At 36.8% G+C, this 21,747-nt stretch overlaps 1 protein-coding gene across 1 annotated transcript in view; it reads right to left on the reverse strand.

Moving 5' to 3' along the window:
• Positions 1–21,747, reverse strand: part of babam2 (BRISC and BRCA1 A complex member 2) — a 67,926-nt gene that overhangs the window by 43,477 nt on the left and 2,702 nt on the right. The window contains exons 4-6 of the mRNA XM_017431707.3: positions 18,949–19,043; positions 6,664–6,858; positions 5,073–5,147 (exon numbers count right to left, since the gene is read on the reverse strand). Coding sequence (XP_017287196.1) covers positions 5,073–5,147; positions 6,664–6,858; positions 18,949–19,043 — 365 coding nt within the window. The remainder of the gene's footprint in view (positions 1–5,072; positions 5,148–6,663; positions 6,859–18,948; positions 19,044–21,747) is intronic.

Raw genomic sequence — 21,747 nt, forward strand, 5'->3', positions numbered from 1 at the left:
TCATGCCCTTCCCCCAGACTCATTTCCCTTTGTAAAATGTTTACTGAAGCTGATCTGTAGCACTTGAAATACCATTCACATAAGAGCAGGAAATGACATTTAAATGGTTTACATTTTGCTTTAAATGATTTGCAGTTTGAATCAGGACTGTTTACACAGCCTGATTAATAAAATTTTACCATTCTTTGGGGATGCAACATTTGCTAAAGGCTGATTTGAGACTTCATGTTTTGTATAAGCATTAAGAAGGACAGGAAGTAAAAACGAAGCCCAGAAATGATCAAGTCAGTGATGCTGGCGCAGCAAATGAGACGACAGAACAAGAGCTCATGGCTCTGCTCCCCCCGACCCCCCCTGTCAGCTGCTGCCTGTGGAGCTTTGAAGGTTAAAGCGAGAGCGTGTGGAAGGGGGGGGCTACGAGGATGCAGGACCGAAAATAATTAGAGTACAAATAATTAGATGCAAGTGCTCTTGTTGAAGCACGCACGGCGTGTGCAGACAAAACAAGGATGCAGGGATGCCCAGGGCTCGGTGCTAACATCCCTCAGGTCAGTTCTGGGGGAGAGAAAGAACGTAATAGGGTCCAAATTGTGCAGAACACAATGTTTCTTTAAAGTAGTAAAAAACATTTTGTAAAACACACATATTGACAGGATAAAAACAACTTATTTTGCTTAATGTAGTGCAACAAGACGAACATATACCCTGGCCATATTTAGTAGGTTTTATCTCATGTTTGTCAGTGTAAATGTACAGTTTATATGAGGCTATATGTCAGACATTCTGACAGGAAGAGTCTCTAATCTGTACTTAAAATAACTGAGAATTTATTGGAGGATCTACACACTGATATAGATGCTGGAAAAGTTAACAACAAGCTGATTTATTAAAAGTCTAAAAGAAATGACTTTAGAAGGAGTTCTGATTTTATTCCTTAATCAAGTCATAAGTTACATTTAAACTAAAATTACCAAATGATACCAAAAAGTTGTTTTCAGATTCTAAACATCCACTGTGTTTTAAAATCCAAGGACAGTGTTTGGGAATGCTAATCCTCACATCTTATGAATGTGCACCACTAGAAACAGATTAACCACAAAATCCTTTCAAACCCATATTTTCTTTTTAACTTTTTCTTCCCTAAGCAATGGGATTATTGAAAACATGCTTCATGTAAAAGCACAACAATCTAATTTTGGTTGTTACAAATCTAGACTCCACAATGACCAAACAGGTTAAAAAATTGATTTACCACATCAGAAGACCAATTCATAAACAGCATTTGAGGGATTTTTTTCATTTGAATTTTTATTGTTTTTTTTTTTATTCACCTGACAGTCTCCATTCTGATTTATTGAGGCTTTTTTCCCTGAAAGTACAATGTGGTAATCCACTTAGAGCAGTAACCGGTTTCTGTTCTGCTGATGCACGCATAATTCAAACTTGGTAACAACTTTTTTTTTTTAAAAACAAGTTTTCCAAAAGGTATGAAATGTAAGAGCACAAAGTCAGATTTGTACTTTGTGCAATATTGACATAAAAACCTTCCCAAGACAACAGACCTTAAAGAGATATCCAGCGGATTTTAAACTGCATTTAACAACATTTAACTCGACTCTGTCTCTATTTTTACTCACATGAAGACAAGTGTCTCTTTTTATCATAAACAGCTACAAAAAATAACTAGTAAGCTTCAAATCTGCCTATTCTTTGAAAATATCTCCACAGCACATTCTTTAGCCCCTAGTTCATGGAGTGGAAAAGCAGAGGGTCAGGGTATGACCCTTCAAAAGCCCCCAGACTCTGAAGAAAGTTCCTGCAGCCACTTAAAGCAAAACGAATCACCATATGTTTATGTTGTAGAGCACATAACACTATATAACACTGTAAATGCTCAAACAGCCAATGATAGCTCTTTGACGACCTAAACCACATAAACCTTTTGCAATCTTTTGCACACACACACACACACACTCAAACCGCAGTCACTTCGAAGCTGGTGACATGGGTCAGTGCTTGTGGGGGAAACAAAGCTCAAGTGAAGCGAGAGCAGAGGGCTCAGTCACGAATGTGGCATCACTCTACACACATAAGCGTGGACATCAAGAAACAAGCTACACATAAGTAGTATCAAACCAAGAATGGCCAAAAGCAGTCCAAGGCTATCAGGCTGTAATTGAATAAGTAAATAAATAAATAAATAGCATAGCCTGCATATGTGTTTATTTGGATGCTACCACTTATAACTATGGTACAGAAATCTTACCAATATGCAAAAATATAATTTGCTCTTTGCATTTAGAGGTTAAATGTTTCATCTGAAGATAAAGATGTGAGTAAAACCAATTCCAAATAGGAGGACAAGCAAGAGGTCAAGGTACGATCAAAGAATAAAACACTGAAACGGTGCCCAAGAGGACCACATGGCCTTTAAAGGGGAAGAAAACTGCCAACATCCATCTGTGTGCATTTCACTTCCCTTCATCTCTGCTCTCAGCGTCCTTCCTATTCTTTAACTTCGACTATGACAGACTGCCCCCGCCCCCTAACAATAATGAAATAAATAAACTAACATTCCTCCCTCCTCCCCAAGGCTGGATAGTCCGTGCAGGAAGGTAAACATGTCCACTGTCGTGAGCTCAGAGCACGCGGATGCTTTGCTTCAGGTAACGGTCGTCCTCCACAGCTCTTTGCCCACCAGCAACATCTCGGCGTTCACTAGCAGTGCACACAAGCTTATGTCTGAACAGATTTCTGCTTCGTTGCCAAACCGCCCTTCCTCAAGCAAGGACATCCATGGATTTGATGGGAAGGTTGATTCAAATCAGGGTCAACAGTCTGACCTCCATCTACAGCACCTGGTTGATGGCTGATACACTGTCTGAGAGGCTTCGTGATTTTTTTTTTTAAGAAATTTTATCACGCCACTCATCTTAAAGGCTTGGTAGGAATTCAGACTAAAGCACACAATCATTATATGTGGTACTGGGGAAAAAATACAGTTTAAATCCAAAAAGCCCATATTTAAACAACAAATCTACAATTCTGAATTATTATTAAATAGCAAAGCACTCCAAAGTGGCCAGAGCATGGTGACAACTACTGCAATAATCACCTGCATTATTCCACTTGGAGTTAATAGAAAGCATCTGTTGTAAATGGCTTCAGAACATAAATGCCATCTGAAATGAGTTCAGAGAAAAGGACACGCATCTTTATTTGCAAAAAAAGCACTGTCATTTTTTTCAGACATTTTTTTTTTTTTTTAATTTAACTAGGTACCTTCAAAAAAATGTTTTGATTAACTACCATTTACATCCAGTTTAACAGACGTACTGAAAGAGTAAATACCACACTTGAACTTAAAATTTGATTTTCCTTGTGTTTCATTTATTTTTATCAGTTAATAGAAAAATTATTGGTAGATTTTAGAGCTCCAGTCATTTATATGACAAACACTGGGTAAAATAATCTAAGAATGGCTTAAAGCTGCTCTGTTTGGACATTTTCTTTTAAAATCTGTAATATTAGGGTCTACAGTCACTTTGAACTTCAACACATATCTGAAGACCTTTATCTTAATAAGATGAGACACATTATTTCTTGCTTGGTTTCAACTTTGACCTACTAGTTAGGTTTTACTTGTTTGCCAAAGAACATATTGGTTATAGAAATCATGTGCATGAACTGTAATCCACAGAGTATGAATGATCTTGTTCTAACAAACTTGTAGCTTCAGTGCTCCTTCATACAGAGATTATATGTGGTATATTAATCTGCACAGTTTGATGAGACTAAGAAAATGCATTAATTACACTTCAGCTGCTCTGCGACACTATGGATTTTGTTGCAGAGCAGAAATGTGCAATGCATGAAAACAATTGACTCAGGACTGCACACACACTGACAGAAGCAATTGCATGACAACTGTCAAAATGAAAATTCAGGTCATTGGTTTTGGGACGCAGTCCAGTCCAGCCTATATGCAGCACAGTCCCATTCCTCTGTAATGCGTAGGTGGACAAGGTGTGGGCTGATGATGTTCATTACTTTCCTCTCTTCAAGTCTTCAAGCATTCCCTCAGTGATACTATGTATACCCTCGGTGCCAAATGCAGCACAATACTGTGAGGGTATAAGTGTGCAGCAGAAAAGAATGATAAGAGTGACAGGAATATTAATACACGTCCAAGATGTGCTCTATATAAAAAAAAGAAATATTTTAGAGAACTATTTGGCAGTATTTTTTTAATGTTTTAACAGCTATCACCACCCACTGGTTAAAGGTCAATTAGTATGTACCTTGTTTCTGCAAGTGACAGCAAGCATGTCTAAAAACAAACAAACAAAAAAAAACATGAATAAAATCTCACCCTTAGAGCTTCCCTCAGGGCTCAGTTTAATTTTTTACTTGGCTAAAAACACACGGGGATAAAAATAAATTCTATAAAATTCCCAGTATGGGTGGAAATGTGTCTGTGAAATGTGACTGACTTGATGAGTCCATTCACAGCTGGCTAAGAGAGACGAGTCTCAGGGCTTCAGGTCTGACAGATAAGGGGACAAATGCTGATGATGGCTGCTGTTTCCCGTATGCTCACCATCAACTCCCTTCACAAGCAGGGACCGGGCTGCAAGAGGCCAGAGACTCGATGCCTCCAGCGCTTTCCAGCAAGAGTGGAGGAAATATATAAATCCAGAGACAGAGAGTGTACGTGTGTTTTCAGGCTATGCTGCCTCCAGACACCAACACAGTTCAGAGCAGATCGACAGTGACGGCTTGCTGATTAGTCAACTCACAGCCCCATAACACCGGGGTCTGTGCACAAACACTCAGCTGCACTGGAGTTCATTTTAATAAATCCCACTGTTATTGCAGCAAATATTCAAATCACACCAACACACACACATATGTAAACAACCAAACACTTGTAATAACTGAGGAAAGCTCATGTTATGACTAATACGACACAATCCCTGAGTCTGCTGCACCGTTTGCAGAATCTGGTGAGGGTGTGTGCTTTTATAATGACTGATATGTGCGATGCCACTGTGAGGTCGGTAGTTACCCACCTTAAGGAGATACACAGGGATGTTGCTGAAGTCCACAGGGAGTTTAAGAAGGAAGCGAGCTGAAAACTCTCCTGTCTGGAGAAACAGGAAACAGGCACAACAAATTTTAGAAAGTGTATCATATATAGAACAAAAAGGCTGACTCAGCAGTATATTTGAGTTTTTATACTGACACTGATATGGTAGGGTCGAAAAACACTTGACTTGAAAATTTAAAATGCTAACTTTTAACATCTACCAAACTATGACACAAGCTCGTTAAAGACTGATCTTTTAGGTTTGAGTCCCCACTTTAATTTCAGATCTATACTTGTTATATATTGCCCCGGTCCACAACCTTAATCTTTCTTCTGACCTTTCTTTTTCAAATTAAGAGAGCATCTTCACCACAGTGATTTGTCATTATTTGAGCCCCAATCAAGTAACTTGTTTCTGTGCAACTCAGTAAAATTTAGCCAGTCGGTTTTGTTGTTTTTTTATACAACTGTTGAGATTTCGACTTTTTTAATAAACCACTGACAGTGTGAAAAAATGAAGAAAATTATGAAAGAAATGATAATAAAAGACCTAAATGTAACAAAGGTCTGCTGACTAAACAGGGGATGTTGATAAGCACTTTATTAGCTTGGCTTTTGTGCCAAAAGCCAAACTGGAAAGAAAAAATATATATTTTCATTCTGAATTTATAGACTATTTAAAATTTGTATAAACTCATAAACTAAGGGAAACTTTAGTTTGGATTATTTATTTGACTTCACTGTCATCTTTTTTGTTGTAGGCTAGATTTTTATGTGAAACAAAAACACACATGAACATAATTACAACTGAGACAATATACTGAAATCTATTGTGTTCTCCAAAACAATTGTAGACATGCACTGCACATGACAGTCATAACAAAACAACAATAAAACATTCAGGGAAAGAAGCAAAGAATCAGTTTGTGACCATCTACTAAGTCTACGCTTTTATTTGATAAACCTAAAGAAAAAAACATATGAAAACACCATGCATGCGCATCTTTAACAATACACATGACTTAGTTATTATACAGCCAGATAAAAATAAATTCTATGACTTTTTCAAAACTGTCAGGAATTTTACTTGATTTTAGAATTTTTAGTCTTTTTGTAATGACTTTCAGAGCTTTATTAATAATGGAGAACATTGTGCCATCACTTTAAAAGCCTATTCTCTGAAATGATATACATTGCAAAAAATTGCAATTTTCCCTCTTGTACTGTTCATTGGCTATTGTCATGGGTCACATAACATTGCCTCTGCGCAGTATCTTGAGCCAAGATGTGGGAACATGTTGTGACTGGTCCAGAAATATTTTCCAAATCAAAAACACATGATTCTTGCTTGTCAGTCATCAAAGTTTTTAATAAAAAGAAACGGGAAGTTTTGTTATATGATGTTTCCTGTGGATTTTTTTTAACTGGAATTCATAAAAAAAACTGTTTCCATCTGATTTTGGTAGAATTTGATCTAGTCAGTATTTTTTATAGTGAGATGGGATTTCATATAAACCACATGCAGACCTGACAAACAATTTTCTTTAACTACAAGTCCATTAGCAGCTTCTTACCCAAGTGTTCTTCCGTCCTGCATAAATTTCTAAATTTCGTCCGTAGCTTGGATCTTCCAGCAAGCTGTCGTACTCAAACAGCAGCCTGGAGCTCTCATGCAGGCGCTGGCACTGGTAGTGATGGTACTGCTGGATGAGCTCCTTCACCAGCTGCAGCAAACACTCAGGGTTTCCAGCATCCCAGTGGACCAGGTGCTAGGGGAGGAGACCAACGAGAAAACAAATTAAAATAAAAAAATTAGTAAAACTATTTTTGATGTGACCAGATCACACCAAAAATTCTTCTTTACTGACTGCATGGTCAAACTTTGGTTCTTAGAGAGCAAACTTCGCTCCCAGGGACAATGACCTACCTAACAGGTGCAAGAAATGATCCACGCTGGAATTTCTATTTATTTTTCGTTGCATATTTTTCTATCATATCAGTAATCTTTTCTGCACAGGCAGAAAAAAAAAACATTTCAAAAATCCTCAACCTTAAAAAAAAAGGGAACTGCAAAAATGAACAAAGTGAGCTAAAGCTTTTTACTGATGAGTTTCAGACAGCACCAGCAAAATATGCATATATTACAGATGACTGTTTTATCCATGACTAAATATTCCCAGCCCAACAGAAAGCAAAGTCATCAAACATGTAGCTTGAATTTATTGAAGAATGTTCATAAATGGCATCCAAATAGGGTATCTGTCCTAACAACCTCGGTTCATTAACAAATACTGTTGAAAGAAATCGTTTTTGTAAGCATTAATATAAAGCGCAAAATGCTGGTACCATTAGGAAGGAATGTACCAACGGAAAACAAGTTTGTCTTAAAAAAAAACAAAAAAACAACTTTAACGTGACAACCAGTTATTGGCATTAAAAGAGGAGAAGGAAACAGGTTGTACTGAAGGATGTCCTGTAAAACACAATGATTCAAATTAATATGGGAAAATACTGGAGCTGACCTTTTCTGACATGTTTGAGACCACTGCTGCCACATGGACTGAAAACTATCAATTCTTAAAAAGAATGAAGTTTACCTATGATTTTTATATGTTGTTAAAAACAGCTGCATCCTGTAGCCTGTATAATAACGAGATTATTAGGAACTCCTGTGATTAATGAGAGCCTACACACCTGAATTAGAAAACATCAGCAAAGTGTCACATGTGAGTCAGTGGAACCAACTAAACAAGAAAAACAGGACTTTTTATTATTTTTCTTTTTAACCATACATAGGTCTTTTTGTTGTTGTAGGGGAAAAACCTGATTATTTAGAAAAAAAAGAAAATATTGAGAGTATTATTGTGCAAAACATAAACTGAACAAATGATGTTCAGTCTAATCAAGACAAATTAATGACAAAGCACTTCAAATTTAATGTTGCAAGTGCAAATTAAAACAAGAATCAAAGGAGGAAACACAAACATTTGATGCATTTGCTGTTCTGTTTGGGGTTGACTCATTTAAAGGGATTCAAGTAAAAAAAATATTATTTTTTTTACAATTGCCAGTGAACACTTTTCATACAAATGATCCATTTTCACATAAGTGCGATTTCAAACACATCTTTTGGAAGACTAACTTTGCAAAGGAGAAACTTTTTCTTTTATGACACATTTTATAAAGAGAAGATTATGATGATGATGAATGAAGTGAATGTTTTAGAGGATGATGGTGGTTTCTTATTAGAGCTACTTAAAAGTGAAAGTGTTTTCTGTTGATAACTCATTCTGAAAGTAAAAGATTGTTTGCACACTCAAACCACGAACTGACAAACAACAAACTATGCAACCTGACAACATTGTTGTAGAGCCAAAGTAAATATGCAACATTGCTGCCCTTAAGAGAGGGAGATGCAGTTCATCCTCAATAATTCAAAATGTGGAAAACAGAGGCATTTAAATGTGCATTAGCCAAGAAGGAGGATTAATTAGCAATGGAATCAATCATTTATACCTGTTACATTTAGATAACAAAAGCAGGATGTCTGACTCGCAATAGCTTGCCTCCACGACTGTCTGTCTGTCTGCCTGTCTGCACAATATCAGCCTAAAGGAGAAAGCTTCCATTGTTTCAGAAGGGTTGGGTTTGGGATGGGTGGGGGGTGCAGTGGCCGTGGCAAGGGCAGGCCAAACAGAGACAGTGACCTCATCATCCTGATCCACCAGTGGTTACCAGCCATGCCTGGATTCCCAAAATGAGGGGGAGATGCAAACAAAGATGGGCATTGTCCAAAAGAAGCAGTCAGAGCCCTGGGCAGGAGCGAGCCGAGACTGAGGAAGTGCTGTGTCAGGATTGTGACAGAGAATATCAGTGAAACTCCCACTGAGGAGGACAGGAGGAGGCAAGGGAGACAGAACAACACTGCAGAGTTCAGGCAAGTAGGCCAAGGCCAAAAGAAAACTGGACTGAGACTCTGCACGCTTGCTTGCTGTCGCTGATGGGTAATAAGGAAGTTGTAACTGAGCTTCCACAGAAAAATATGTGAGAAGTACAGTTTAAGCTTTCAGCCTTAATGCTTCTTCTAAGATAAGTGTTAATCAGAAAAAAGATTTGTGGGTGTGAGGACAATGGCACAGGATAAACACTCTGTAGCTAGTATCAGCTGTCCTAAAGATTAGTTAATTTAGTTAGTAGTTAAACTCAGCTGCATCAGTGAAGTAACTCAGTAATAAATGACAGAAGGGCCGAGGTTATGTTGGGAGACTGCAAGTTAAAAGATGTTCATTTTCTAAGTATAAAAAGCTCCTAAAATTATATTTAAAGTAAGCTAAAGTTATAAAATTATGGAACCAAGAGAATGTACTGATAAATCATTGATAAAAAATTGAATACTTTGGTTAAACTACTACTACAAGGAGTCATGTTAGCCTTTTTGTCCGAATTAATCTGCAGCAACAAGGAATAAAGACAGCCCAAATTATTGAGGCACTAACAGCCTTAATCAAGAAAATGTACTAATCTGGGTCAAGTTTCATGGGGATGACAATTTTAACTTATTCAGTCATAAATAAGATCAAGTTTTGTTTACTCCTGAAGATCTGAGAGCTGGGGTTTAATCTTCCATCAAACTTTTTATATCTATACCGGCAATGAGTCAACCTAAAGCCCAGGTAAAGGCCAGTGGAGTAGCCATTACATGCTCTGTGAAGACTGACTTCTATGTGTCATACAGTTTGTGCAATACAGAGATGAGTCACTGAAAGACTAGGAGTAAAAATACTATTATATTAAATACAGCTATTTGATTTTGGAAAGAACATAATGAAAAGGGATTTTAGATTAACCTGATACCCAACACAATGAATTGAGACTGAATCAAATCCTGAGGCCATGACACAACCAGAGGTCATGGGTGTCTGGACAAAATGATGTAATTTCAATGTATATTAACTTACTCAATCTAATGACGGTCAAGACATTTTTCTTCACTGTGGTACTGAAAGAAAAGAAAAAGAGAGTGCCCTAAGCTGTGCCCTTCCACTTAGAATTTCAATATAAAAGGCCAACATTAAAACATTAGACTTGTTTCTTTCTTAAACTAAATATTCTGACTACATATTAACAAGGTAGAGCTTGAATTCTGAAGCAAAACATTGGTCAAACATAGAGGGGAATAGTATGTAAAGCACAGAGCCAAGAAGCAATACTCATGCGTTGCAGTGCGAGTGTGGTTCTGTGCAGACATGTGAATGTGTACAGACTCTTCACTGAATTGATTTTGCACGCTCTGCTGAAGGCTGTGTGTGCCAAAACAAATCTATGTGTTGTTTTTATTTTATTTTTTCATGAATAAGATAAGCCCTGCGGAAAATGTACAGATTTTATACATAAAAAAAACATAAAAGATGCAATAGTCACAATCTAAGCAGTTTGAAAGCTGAGATTTAATGTGTTGATGAAAAGAAGTGAAAAGAAAAATCCATGTACGTGGCTTCTAGATTAGTTTGTTTGGAAGCAACAGCTTCTTTAGGGCTTTAACCACAGGGGGTAAGGATCACAGACCTCAACAATAGTCCCCAGTTCAATCTGGACCTTATAATCCAATTATTTTGTCACAACAAACTGGCTAAACCTGTGTCAGATTATTTAAGCACTACCTTGGCTGGTGATAAAACCTGTCACTTGAAAAAATAAACCACTGACACCTTCCATTTTTCCAACAGAGTGCATATCTTTAAGGACAATTTCTAATCGTATTACCATAAGATATTAGGATTTGATTCAATATCAATGTTAAAAACTGCCTATTAAAAATATAGTGGATTAGCATTAGCAGGATTTTGTATTTTGGGTATTCATAGAGTAATGAGTCGAAGTTGACGCTGAAAACAGTTACTGAGCCAGCGCAGACATAAATATTACAAAACACCATGCCATTTGAAAAGAAAATGCTTGCTCTTTTTTGCCTATTGATTGAATTACTCAATTTGCACTTCTACAGATTAGAATGACTTTGATGTAGTGGGTTTTAGATGAATAAAAATACTTCAAAGAAAATTACACATTTAGCTAAATAGACTTATGAGCTACTTATAAGTTCAAACATCCCAAGTTTCATTTGTTTTAACCTGAATTTGGAATGAAGAATATTTTTCTTATTGGGTTTTTGTCTTGTTTTAAAAGAAACACACAAAAGATAAAAAATAATAATCATTTGGTGGGTAGAAGATGCATAAAGTACAAACAATTTGGTTCACGGTCCTTAGTCAAGTTAATTCAATTGCAAAAAGTACAAATGAAACCATTTTTTTTTAATTGACTGGGTCTTTGCTACACCTTGATTCTTTTCTTTTCTTTTCTTTTTTTTATTCCCAGCCATTCTGCTGTAGATTTCCTGCTGTGTTTGGGATGATCGTTTCATTTTAGGCCTAGCTTCCGAGAAAAATGAGCAGCAACAGCTGCTTCTCTTAGATCCTTGCTGATGTTTATTTTTTTCTTGGAATCAAGTTCACTCATACCTGAATGCTCCAAAGCAGCAAAATGCCAAAACTTCTACCTTTACAGAGGTGGTTGAACTTGATGATGATCAGATCCATGTATCTGATCAGCACCGCCTGCTGATACTTGCATTTGTATTTTAAAGAAAGTAGTAAACAGACTTTTCCTTCTCACATATAATATTGACATTGTGTTATGTTGTTGCTCATCTAAACTTTGTTTTCGCATTTTTAGATTTGGTATGGACCAAATAATTTTAGTTTTGCTCTGATACATAAAACATTAAAATTAAAAACGAATGCACAACCATGATTATCAGAATACAATGCAGCTTTAGGGAGTACATATATATTTAAAAAAAATCTTAATAAAGCCAGCCTTTTCCTTTAAGAACAAAATGTACACCTAATTTGGGCATCTTCACACTGAAAAGACTGAAGTTGACAGAATTATGTCTTCCTCTGCCATCCGTCTGTATCATTTTTGATCCAATATTTATCTTAGGCCAATGAGAAAGACTGGCGTCTGAAATTGCAAGATAATTATATAGGCCAAGAGAAGATATTTGTTTTTACGTCTTAAATGTGATTTTTATAGATGCTGGCAACCTGATCCAATAATTCGCTGTAGACTTGAAAGTGCAAGGCATTAAAAACTCCCAAGTATTAAATTAATCTCTGTTAGTCTCTAATTCAAGTGTGGGCTCACACCCTGTTTCGCCCCCAGAGACTGCCAAGTGTAAGATCATGCTAAATTGCTCTTGTCATGTGTTTAAGACACTTGGCATTCTCAGCCCAGAATTTTTCACTGTGATTTGTGCGGCTTGTGTCCAACACTGCATAACTTGATGACAGAAATAGCACTTTTCTGACTACTTTTACTCAGGTTCTGACACCTCTTCAGCCCGAGATCAATCCACTGTAAGGGATGACAGGAGAGTCCCATCATTTTCTTGACACTTGTGTCCCCCTTTTTTTCCTCCTGTCCATCAGTTGGCGTTTCAGAATTACAGGACCCCCTTCCATTAGCTATCTCTTGTGACAAACAATACTGAGCCCATTAAAAGCATTCCCAGACCTGTCAGTGAGAGCTTCCAATAATAAACTCCAATAAAAGCTGGAATGTATTATTCCCTAAAGCAGGAAGGAAACAGGAGCAACAGTTGGTACACTATGCCTACATGGACATAATCTTGCTTTATGGGCCATCTGAGGCCCTTTGTTAGAGCAGTAACAGGGGACGAGCTGGAGCTGCAGATAGGAAGCACTCACCAATGTTTGGCATTCAGCATTACCAGGGGTAACATGCTTCCTTTTCTTAGATGGGAGAACTATTAAAATGCTTCTTGTCTATAGAGGGAGTTGTCCTTCACGTGACTATACTACATTACAATGTCTTATTGTCCAAAATAAACATTTTCTATCAATAGTTTAGACTGCATTTTAAAAAACAATATGCATAGACGGTTAATGATATAAATGATAAAATATATTATTTAATCAGCACAAGTTTTTCTTTTTTTAGGATGTTACAACAAATATGATTTATGGGGGGAAAAAAAGTACAAACTGTGACTATTTCACAAAGTCAATTTGAAGAGCTTAAACGGATCCATACACAGCAGAACAATCTATTGAATTTACATTGTGTCCCTTGTTCCTTGCAGCAGAATACTGCAGGATGGATAAGTGGAAACATGTTGAAGTCATGTGTAGAAAGGCCATTAGGGTTACACTCGGGTCCTAAGCACACACAAACTGAGAAAACTGCAAAAAAGCTGGGAAACTCCCAAACTGCTAACTGCCTACATGCATCACTGGGCAAGTCTAGACCAGAGAAATGACACATTGCGCACGAAGAAAGGGGACAGAAGGGCAGGCAAATGGTAGTATTGGAGAGTAAAAAAGAGACGTGCAATTAGAGATAGCTGCTGTTGTGTGCTGCACATTTAACTCCAGGTACAAGATAAAGGGTGTTGAGAAATGTTGTGTATTTAATGACTGTTTTGCTTTGAATATCTTACATGCATTCAAACACAACAGCTTACTGGAAAAAGATGCACCTTAGCAACACGTCTGAACGTTTTCTGATGGAGGACAAAAAAAACATGTTTTGATTGTTCTATTGGATAACACGTGCTGTTTAAGTGAATACCGGTAAGAAAATAACCGGGTATCTGATTTGCATACTGGGTGAAACTCTGACAATACCTGAAATGCCCTTTCATGGATGTATATGTCCCTGTGTTTTTTACATAGCATCACCAATACCTCATCATAAATGTGGGTGTGTATGGTATGAATGTGCAACAGACCACGGAAGGATGAATGTGCAACAGACCACGGAAGGGGATGGGCGGTAGAGAATTTACCCTTAAAGAACAGTGCACAACAATCACAAACAGGTCATGTCTCCCACCACCCAAAAAAACAGCATCATAATTATCATACTATGACACGCTGCGGCATGTTCACAGGACAAACAACTTCTACATCAGTTGCACAATCAGAATTTTTTGGATGATTTCAATTTTATGCAAATGTTAGTACAAAACATTACCTTCAGTCTGACATCACTTACTGAAAACAGGAGTATGATGCAACATTTTGTGCGTAAGAGATTATAAGTAGTACTGCTGTGCACCTTGCCTCCCTTTCCTGTCTTTGTCATTTCCTCGTCTTTTTCTGGTCATATTTTCTTGCAACTCGTGGGCAGACCTGCATGGATATATTCCTGCCATCAAGATAGATTAATTCATTTCTTTCACTTCTCTTCACTAAACAACTCGGCTTGGTTTACTGGATGAACTGGGATGTGTTGCCAGTTATGTTATAAATGTTTCTTTTTTTTCCTCATTAGGAAACAATCCTCACCACAATAAAAAAACGTCTTCTTTCTAGTAACATCAGTTATTTTCAGATTGACAGATATATATGGCATAATCCCTTCAGCTTTTACTCCAAATTATTGACTTTGTCCTTATATTTATAACTAGGATACTAAACAAAAAAAGTGTTTTTGAAAATGTTTATGCAATGCTTCTGTTGTATGATTGAATCAAAGGTAAATGCATGAATCAGCTGCATCTGGTCCAGGGTAAATATTGAGGTTACTAAGCCAAAAAAGGGGAATTATAGTGGCCATTACTGTAAGATTTATTTTCACTGGCAATGCACAAAGAATACAGCATTATGATATTGGTAAAACATAGCACATGAAAGTCAGCTCAAATTTGTCCTGGTTGAGGCTAATTCTTTAGGATTTTTGTTGGAAAAACAACAAATTAAGATGAATAAACCGGACATGCTGGGTGCTAGCATTGTGCATTCTTAATCTTAATGTTAACAGGAACAATATCGCTATTAAACTAGCAGAAGACTTTTACCAGCAGTAACAAATAATTAGAGACATCCAGTATGTGAGGGCTTACATGAGTGACCAGCTATAAATAAAACTAAAACAATGAACTTTAAAAAGCTCTGAGGTGGGCAGGCCCGGTGGCCAATTAGCCACAGTCTGGATGCTATTTAGCTTTCAACTGCTGGTTTGAGTTAACCTCTCCACTGTAGCAACAACAAGACAGAGAACCTCAATAAATCTGTGGAAGACTCATGTTCCATGGCTCATGGAACTGTTCTGCAGTAAAAAGTTTATTTGTGGGACATGTGGCCTGTCATCATCCAGCTGGAGCATTTAGGTCTCTTTTATCCCTTTATGCATTGAAGTTTAAATGCTGAAAGGTCTTTTCTCAATAATCACAGATTTGGTGAGGTTTGTGCATGCTTTTTGATGGTGGCAAGGTGATGAAAGTTTCATTGCAGTACTTACAGAAAGTGCATTAGCATTTAACTTTTGGAGAAAGAAAAAGAAAACTACTCATATTTAGGTTCCATTACAATACTGACATTACAATTTCATATTTATTTTTTATTCATAATGATCCATTTTTTAAAGAGGCTCTATAATCAGTTTAATTTGAAATGCTGATTTTTACCTGTCATAGTCATCAGTTAGTGCAGTCATCCAGTATTATCCAAATTAAAAACGTTTCTAATTTTCATGTTCAGCAACAAATCTCAGTTCGAGAGAACAAAAATTTTAGTTTATGAACTTAAAGGAACACTCTGCAAAATGAATTGATATCTAGTAATAATGTTGGAAAAAGTGCATCTAAAATACCATCCACATCCTATCAGACAAACATCTATATTAGTAGGCTACATTAGTTGCTCAAGAAAAAAGAACTGCAACAACTGATTCTTTGACTTTCTTCTGTCCTGTGTCACAATCTGAACTTTTGACAAAAACATTAAGCAGAAAACAGGAACATAACCAATAGGCTTGACCACAAAGAAAAATAAAATCTTCAAAAATAATTTAAAACTGTGTTCATTCTTTTGGTCGTTTTATTTCTCAGTGAGTAAAACAACTATTTAAATAATTAACCTTGTACACAAAATCTTCTCTATGTAGGAACCTATAAAGGCTGTTTCAAATCAAACATTATTTTATGATTACAAGAGTTTCTTTTCAATGATCAACTACAAAGTTTGCATCAAATAAAATTCAGTCATCTGAAAGTCTGAAAGTATCTGTAAAGTTTTTTCGAAAGTCATCACAAACACGAGACTACAAACTGACTTTTACCTATCTGTATGTATGCTTTCACAGGAATACTCATATTCAAACCCTGATTCTGTTAAAGGTCTAATTTGCTAGAAAGTGACACTTTTTTCCAAATAAAAATTAATTAATAAATAAAACCTTTATAATTTCAAACATCTGCACCATAATAAGCTAGCTGTAGTGACCAGTCGTTGTGTGCCATGTGTTTTATCCTGACTTTTTCTTTGAAGCAACAATACATTTCTCTGTCTAAACAGAAACCAGGATAACAAACCATCTCGAGTCCTGGTGACAGCAGGGAAAAACACAAGCCTAAACAGAGAAGCTAATGATACCCTTGGGTGGATGTAAACAGGAGCAATGTGTTGCTGAGACATCAAGAATTCCACCAGCCACTGACAGAGGGCCTAAAATTAGCCTAATGTTTACCTTCACTGGATAACAAAGGCCACAAACATACTGCCTGTGAGTTCTACTTCTTGAAGATTCATCAAGTCAGTGGAACACTAAAATATTTCACTCATCATTAACAGGCAGATTCTTCTCATAAACTTACATGAATCATTGAATGTCTGATAAGTCTGAAAGGATTTTTTGCAGACGGCTATTCTGTAGTCTGATGTCAAAAATTTCCCAAGAGATATGAAGGGAAAATTTAAGGAACTGCTTGGAATCCAGAGGTTTTTAATAGCCAGAGGGGGATGTCTTTACTGAAACTGGACAGGAAAAAGGAGGGAAGGAGTGGGAGAGGAGGAGCTCGGGCAGAAAGGCGGGCGAAGACAGATTATGAAAGCCATGAGTGTGAAAACACAGCAAGAGTATAAGTGAGAAAATAAACAAGTGATGGTTTGCCAAGCTCTAGCTGAGCAGAGGTACTTCCCCTTATGTGCACAGCTGGATTTATGTGACGATGAGCAATTCTGCCCTCTCTTCTCCCAGACTCTGACACAAGCAGGGGAATTTAGCTTCACCAAGTTAGTCTGCTTCAAAAATAGCAATGTGCTAACAGCATCCAAAGTAAACACAAGTCCTTATACTTCCTCCTAAGTCTCAAAACCCAGCATTCTTTTCCTAATGTCATTTTTAATATATATTAAGTAACTATAAAGCGTATAGGGGTAATGTTGGAGTTTACTTGGGAAATTTAAAGCAGGTTTGGGTGAATGACTTAGGACTAGTTAGTGTTTTCCACCAGCATGCCCTAATGTTGGAGAAGCAGAGAAGTTCAGTGATACATTAGACAAGAAAGACAAACACTACTTGGAACGGGAAAGGGATTCTCAGTGTACTGAAAATTTCCCGTCATCACAATCTCTGTATCACAAAGGACTGCTTATACTGTTCATAGATCAACACATGTCAAAAAGCATGCATTCATGTTCTGCATGCTAGTAATACTTTTGATCAATCCAACAGACTCTTATTGACCTTACCTGGTTTAGATAAAAGCACTGACAGAAGATAAAGTGAAGAGTGAACAAAATGTGGGTTTGTCATACTGATATTGTCAGACTAATGTTAAACAGTTACACTGTGAGTCATAAGTTTTTTCTAATATTGTGCAGCCCTAACAACAACCTCTGCATAAGATGCTGCTGCGCACAATCAACATGTGCAAGTGCACATGCCTGGTATAAACATCACCCTGAACTGTACTTCCACTTTTTTACCAGGAGATCACAACCATGAAAAATCCTATTACTGCCGCCATGGTAACCTCTCCAAAACTGTCAAGATGTTCACAAGAGTAATGTGAATGTCTGTGCAGTGATGTGCCTGCAAGCTCACAGGTCTCCTAATAAAACTAGACTCAGATTACATGGGTGATTTGAATACGAAACAACACAATTTCAAAATAAAAACACCTTTTTTAATTAAAAGGAGGTGGGGGGAGGGGTCCGCACAACCAACTAAACCAAGGTACTGCATGGTCAACAATAGTAAAAGAAAGAAAAATGTCAGTTTTCTACTTCAACAGCTGAAATCAGGGAACTGACTGGAGTGTTATAAATGTATTAGAAATGTTTAATAGCTTCTAAGTGGCTGCAAAACCCCACAAAACCCCATTAAGATTTAGAGAAACATGGCAGCAATGCTGAGGTACTGTAGAGAGGTAAAAATAAAACATCCAAGTCCAAATAAAGCAAAGTCTGTGTGACGCCAGCATTTGTATTGTTAATGTCTACAAATGATCTTTGCTGCAGGTGTGAAAATGGTTTTGTCACCACTTTCTAATTAAAACAAAAACATAAAAGACTGGAAATGGACTCTTAGAAATAAACAGAAAGCTGATAGTATTCAAAATCAAATAAAAGGCAAAAGTGAACCGCAAAGAAATTCCATGAAGTTTCTGATGAATTGCCAAGAAAACATCCATTAACATGAACCTCAAAATCTGCTCAATCAAAGGTGAACAGGAGTGCTAATCTAAGAATAGTGATATATGTTTTCTTTCTTACAAGAGCCATAATGGACTATTTGTTCTGTTTAGGCTCGTTTTTTTTTTGTGAATCACAGATTCACTGAAATGATTAAATTTAAAGATAAACAACGAGTCAAAACATAGCTTGCGGCATAAAAAGAAAAATGTGTGAATGAATACTTTATTTTTCCAAAGAACTGACTTGAATAAGTTAATAAATAAAACAACCTGATACATCATGCATACTTCGAAAGCAAATATTTCAATAAAATATTCATTTTGACTGCAAATAAATGGAGATTTTACTCACTGGTAGCTCTGAGGGTTCAGGGAGAAACTCTGCATCTTCTCCAAAAATAAAATCTGGAGGCAGTTCTGGATATTGTGCATTGAAGATAATGTCCCCTAAAAGAACAGAGAACTTATAAATGTTTGTTAACTATTAGGTATGCAATGTTACAAATAAGTTACTTCAGTTAAACATGAAAAAGGCTGGACAAAAAGAATCAGCAGTAAATAAAAAAAAAAAAGAGGCTGGTATATAAATGGGTACAGAGTTCACTGTGAAAAACTATTGCACACAATAATAGGAAACCAGTACTTTAAGCATTATAATGGTTTGGATAGATAATCAAATTTAGTTGCTGTTGTGCTTCTGGGACAAAACCTGATTTTCAGCCTGTCTGTCTATGATGCCAGGTCCATGACTCTTTAAGAAATCTCACAGCTGGCCTGAGGGAGTGGATGGGGAGAGGGAAGTCTGGGGATGTCTTCATAAGCTGTTGCCCCTGAGAACCCTGCCTTAGACAGCAAGCAGAAGATGGATCAATGGATAAAACGGTGTATGCAAACAAGTGTGTGCATTTTTAGTTCTGTCACATTGCATCTGTCTAGAGTTGGGACTTGGATTGACATCAAAACACATTTTTCCTAAAAATTATTTTCGGAATGAAATGAAACTAATCCAGTGCTAAAATACCATAATCAGAAATGTATAAATAAGTAAGAAATGCATACAAATAGATAAGAGAAGGCTCATAATATGGTCTGATAATATGTTACACAATTCTATGTGCATGCTGCAAGACAGTTCTTATCTGCTCCTTTTGTTGTTCCAGCAGGAACCGGAGGAACATGCACATATGGAAGTATTTTCCCAGTGGAGAAGAGTCAAACAAGGAAATGAGAGGATGTATTTTAAATACAAACCACTGGGAGCCTGAAAGAAAACTCCTGCCCTATTGGCACCAGACAAAAACAGAGATCTTTAAGATCAGACTCCACAGGTTATAACTGAGGCCTTTATTTGCTGCTTTGTTCAGGCTGAGACAACAATGAAGAAGAATCCCTCAAAAGCACGATTTAATCACTGCACAAACTGCCCTTGAAAAGTTTTACTTGTTGTTTTTTTATTAATATTTTCCAGAAGGTATAAGGACACAGTGGGTACAACAAAAGGAACAAAACTGTTATTTTGCAGCCACAGTGTTTAAGTGGAAGGGGGCTGGACATTCATTATTAGATAAAAGACCCGCAGACTGACTGAGACCAGCCTGCAGCTCTGTATCGTCGCTTTAACAAACTTCTTTCAGACCAAAGCACAGAAAAACAGCAAAAAAATAAAATAAAATAGCAGCAGTGTTGATGTGTGTCATAAAAGAATGTCAGTGTTATGATTTTTATTGTGTTTTTGTCAAATAAATATCTCTATACCACAATTGATTCTCTGAGTACAATAGCTTTCTTTGCAAGGTAGAAATGCTAAAGCTTTGTGCTCTCGGTTCTGTAAACCTTTGGCAGAGAGTTCACCGGCTACCATCAAGGCCAAAACAATTTGTGACGGAAAAAAATGTCCCATGTTTATTACATCTTACAAGAATAATATTGAAGCTCAGTCAAAGTTCATGAAGATGAGTTTTAACAAGTTAATATATCTGATGGTTCTAAAACCATTTGGATCAATGAAGACTCATTTGTAACAGAAAACCATAATATTTGTACATAATTCTGTGCTTTTACTGACTTCATACAAAAATTTAATATAAATGTTTTTTATAAGTGTAATATTAAAGATTTTTCATCAAGTTTTCGGGGGATTTATACATCATGTACACACATTCCTCAAGTCTAGCCACAACTTCCTGCCACAGGTCACAACCACTTCTGTCTGAGCCACATTTTGAGCAAAATAAGCAAAGCCTACTTCCTCTAATCTGCCACAGGTTTCTGCCTGAAACAAGGCCACATTTGTATCACATTTAATACACAAACAGAAGAAACTTTACACACTCAATTACCTGCGTTGGCAAACACAACTCTTATTTATTTATTTTTGATATAAAGTAAATTAATCTAGGCATTTGTTTGTTGTGTGGGTATTTCTTCAAAGAACTTTGAAAGATCTCATTAGCCACAAAAATCTTCTTCACCACTTTGTCACATTTCTGACTTGTGTCACATACTGAATCAGTGAAAACAAGGAAATGGGTTCAGTGAATCAGATAAATGTGAATATGTGAACTATTAGTTACCTTAATGATTATGCAAGCAGGCTTTCTTGTAATCTTGACTGAATCATTCAAATTGTGAAGCTGCCTCGAAGTTTGGAGATTTCATTTGAAGTTTCCACCACAAAAACCTTTAAGAAACCCTTTTTGCCTCAAATTTATAAGTTGGTTGGAGTCAAACTGTAAACTGACTGACTGATAATATTTTCATGACGTGTGGACACAAAAACCTAGCATCCTGTGAGTCACTATAATTCCAGTGAGAGCAGGTTGAAATCACTTTGATTTATGATTATGATTACACCGAGTGATATTCTCCACTGCACACATTCAGAAAGGAAAGACTCTTATGTGTGGACTTGATTAAGAAGTGTCAGACCCTTACAGTAAAAGTTAAGTGGCACAAACAACAGGAAATTTACTGGTGTTGTTTCAATGATTAGGCAAGAGGAATACTCACAACACTTTAACAGATTCCTGCAACTGCAGTATATCTCACTGCTCGCATAGCTTAAACATATTTTACCAAGCATTCCAATGCTGCTGCTTTTAAATCAAACAGATTCCCGTTTTTATTCAGGCTGCTTTAAATGTTAAAAAAA

Source organism: Kryptolebias marmoratus, linkage group LG10, assembly GCF_001649575.2.
Source record: "Kryptolebias marmoratus isolate JLee-2015 linkage group LG10, ASM164957v2, whole genome shotgun sequence".
Lineage (NCBI taxonomy): Eukaryota > Metazoa > Chordata > Actinopteri > Cyprinodontiformes > Rivulidae > Kryptolebias > Kryptolebias marmoratus.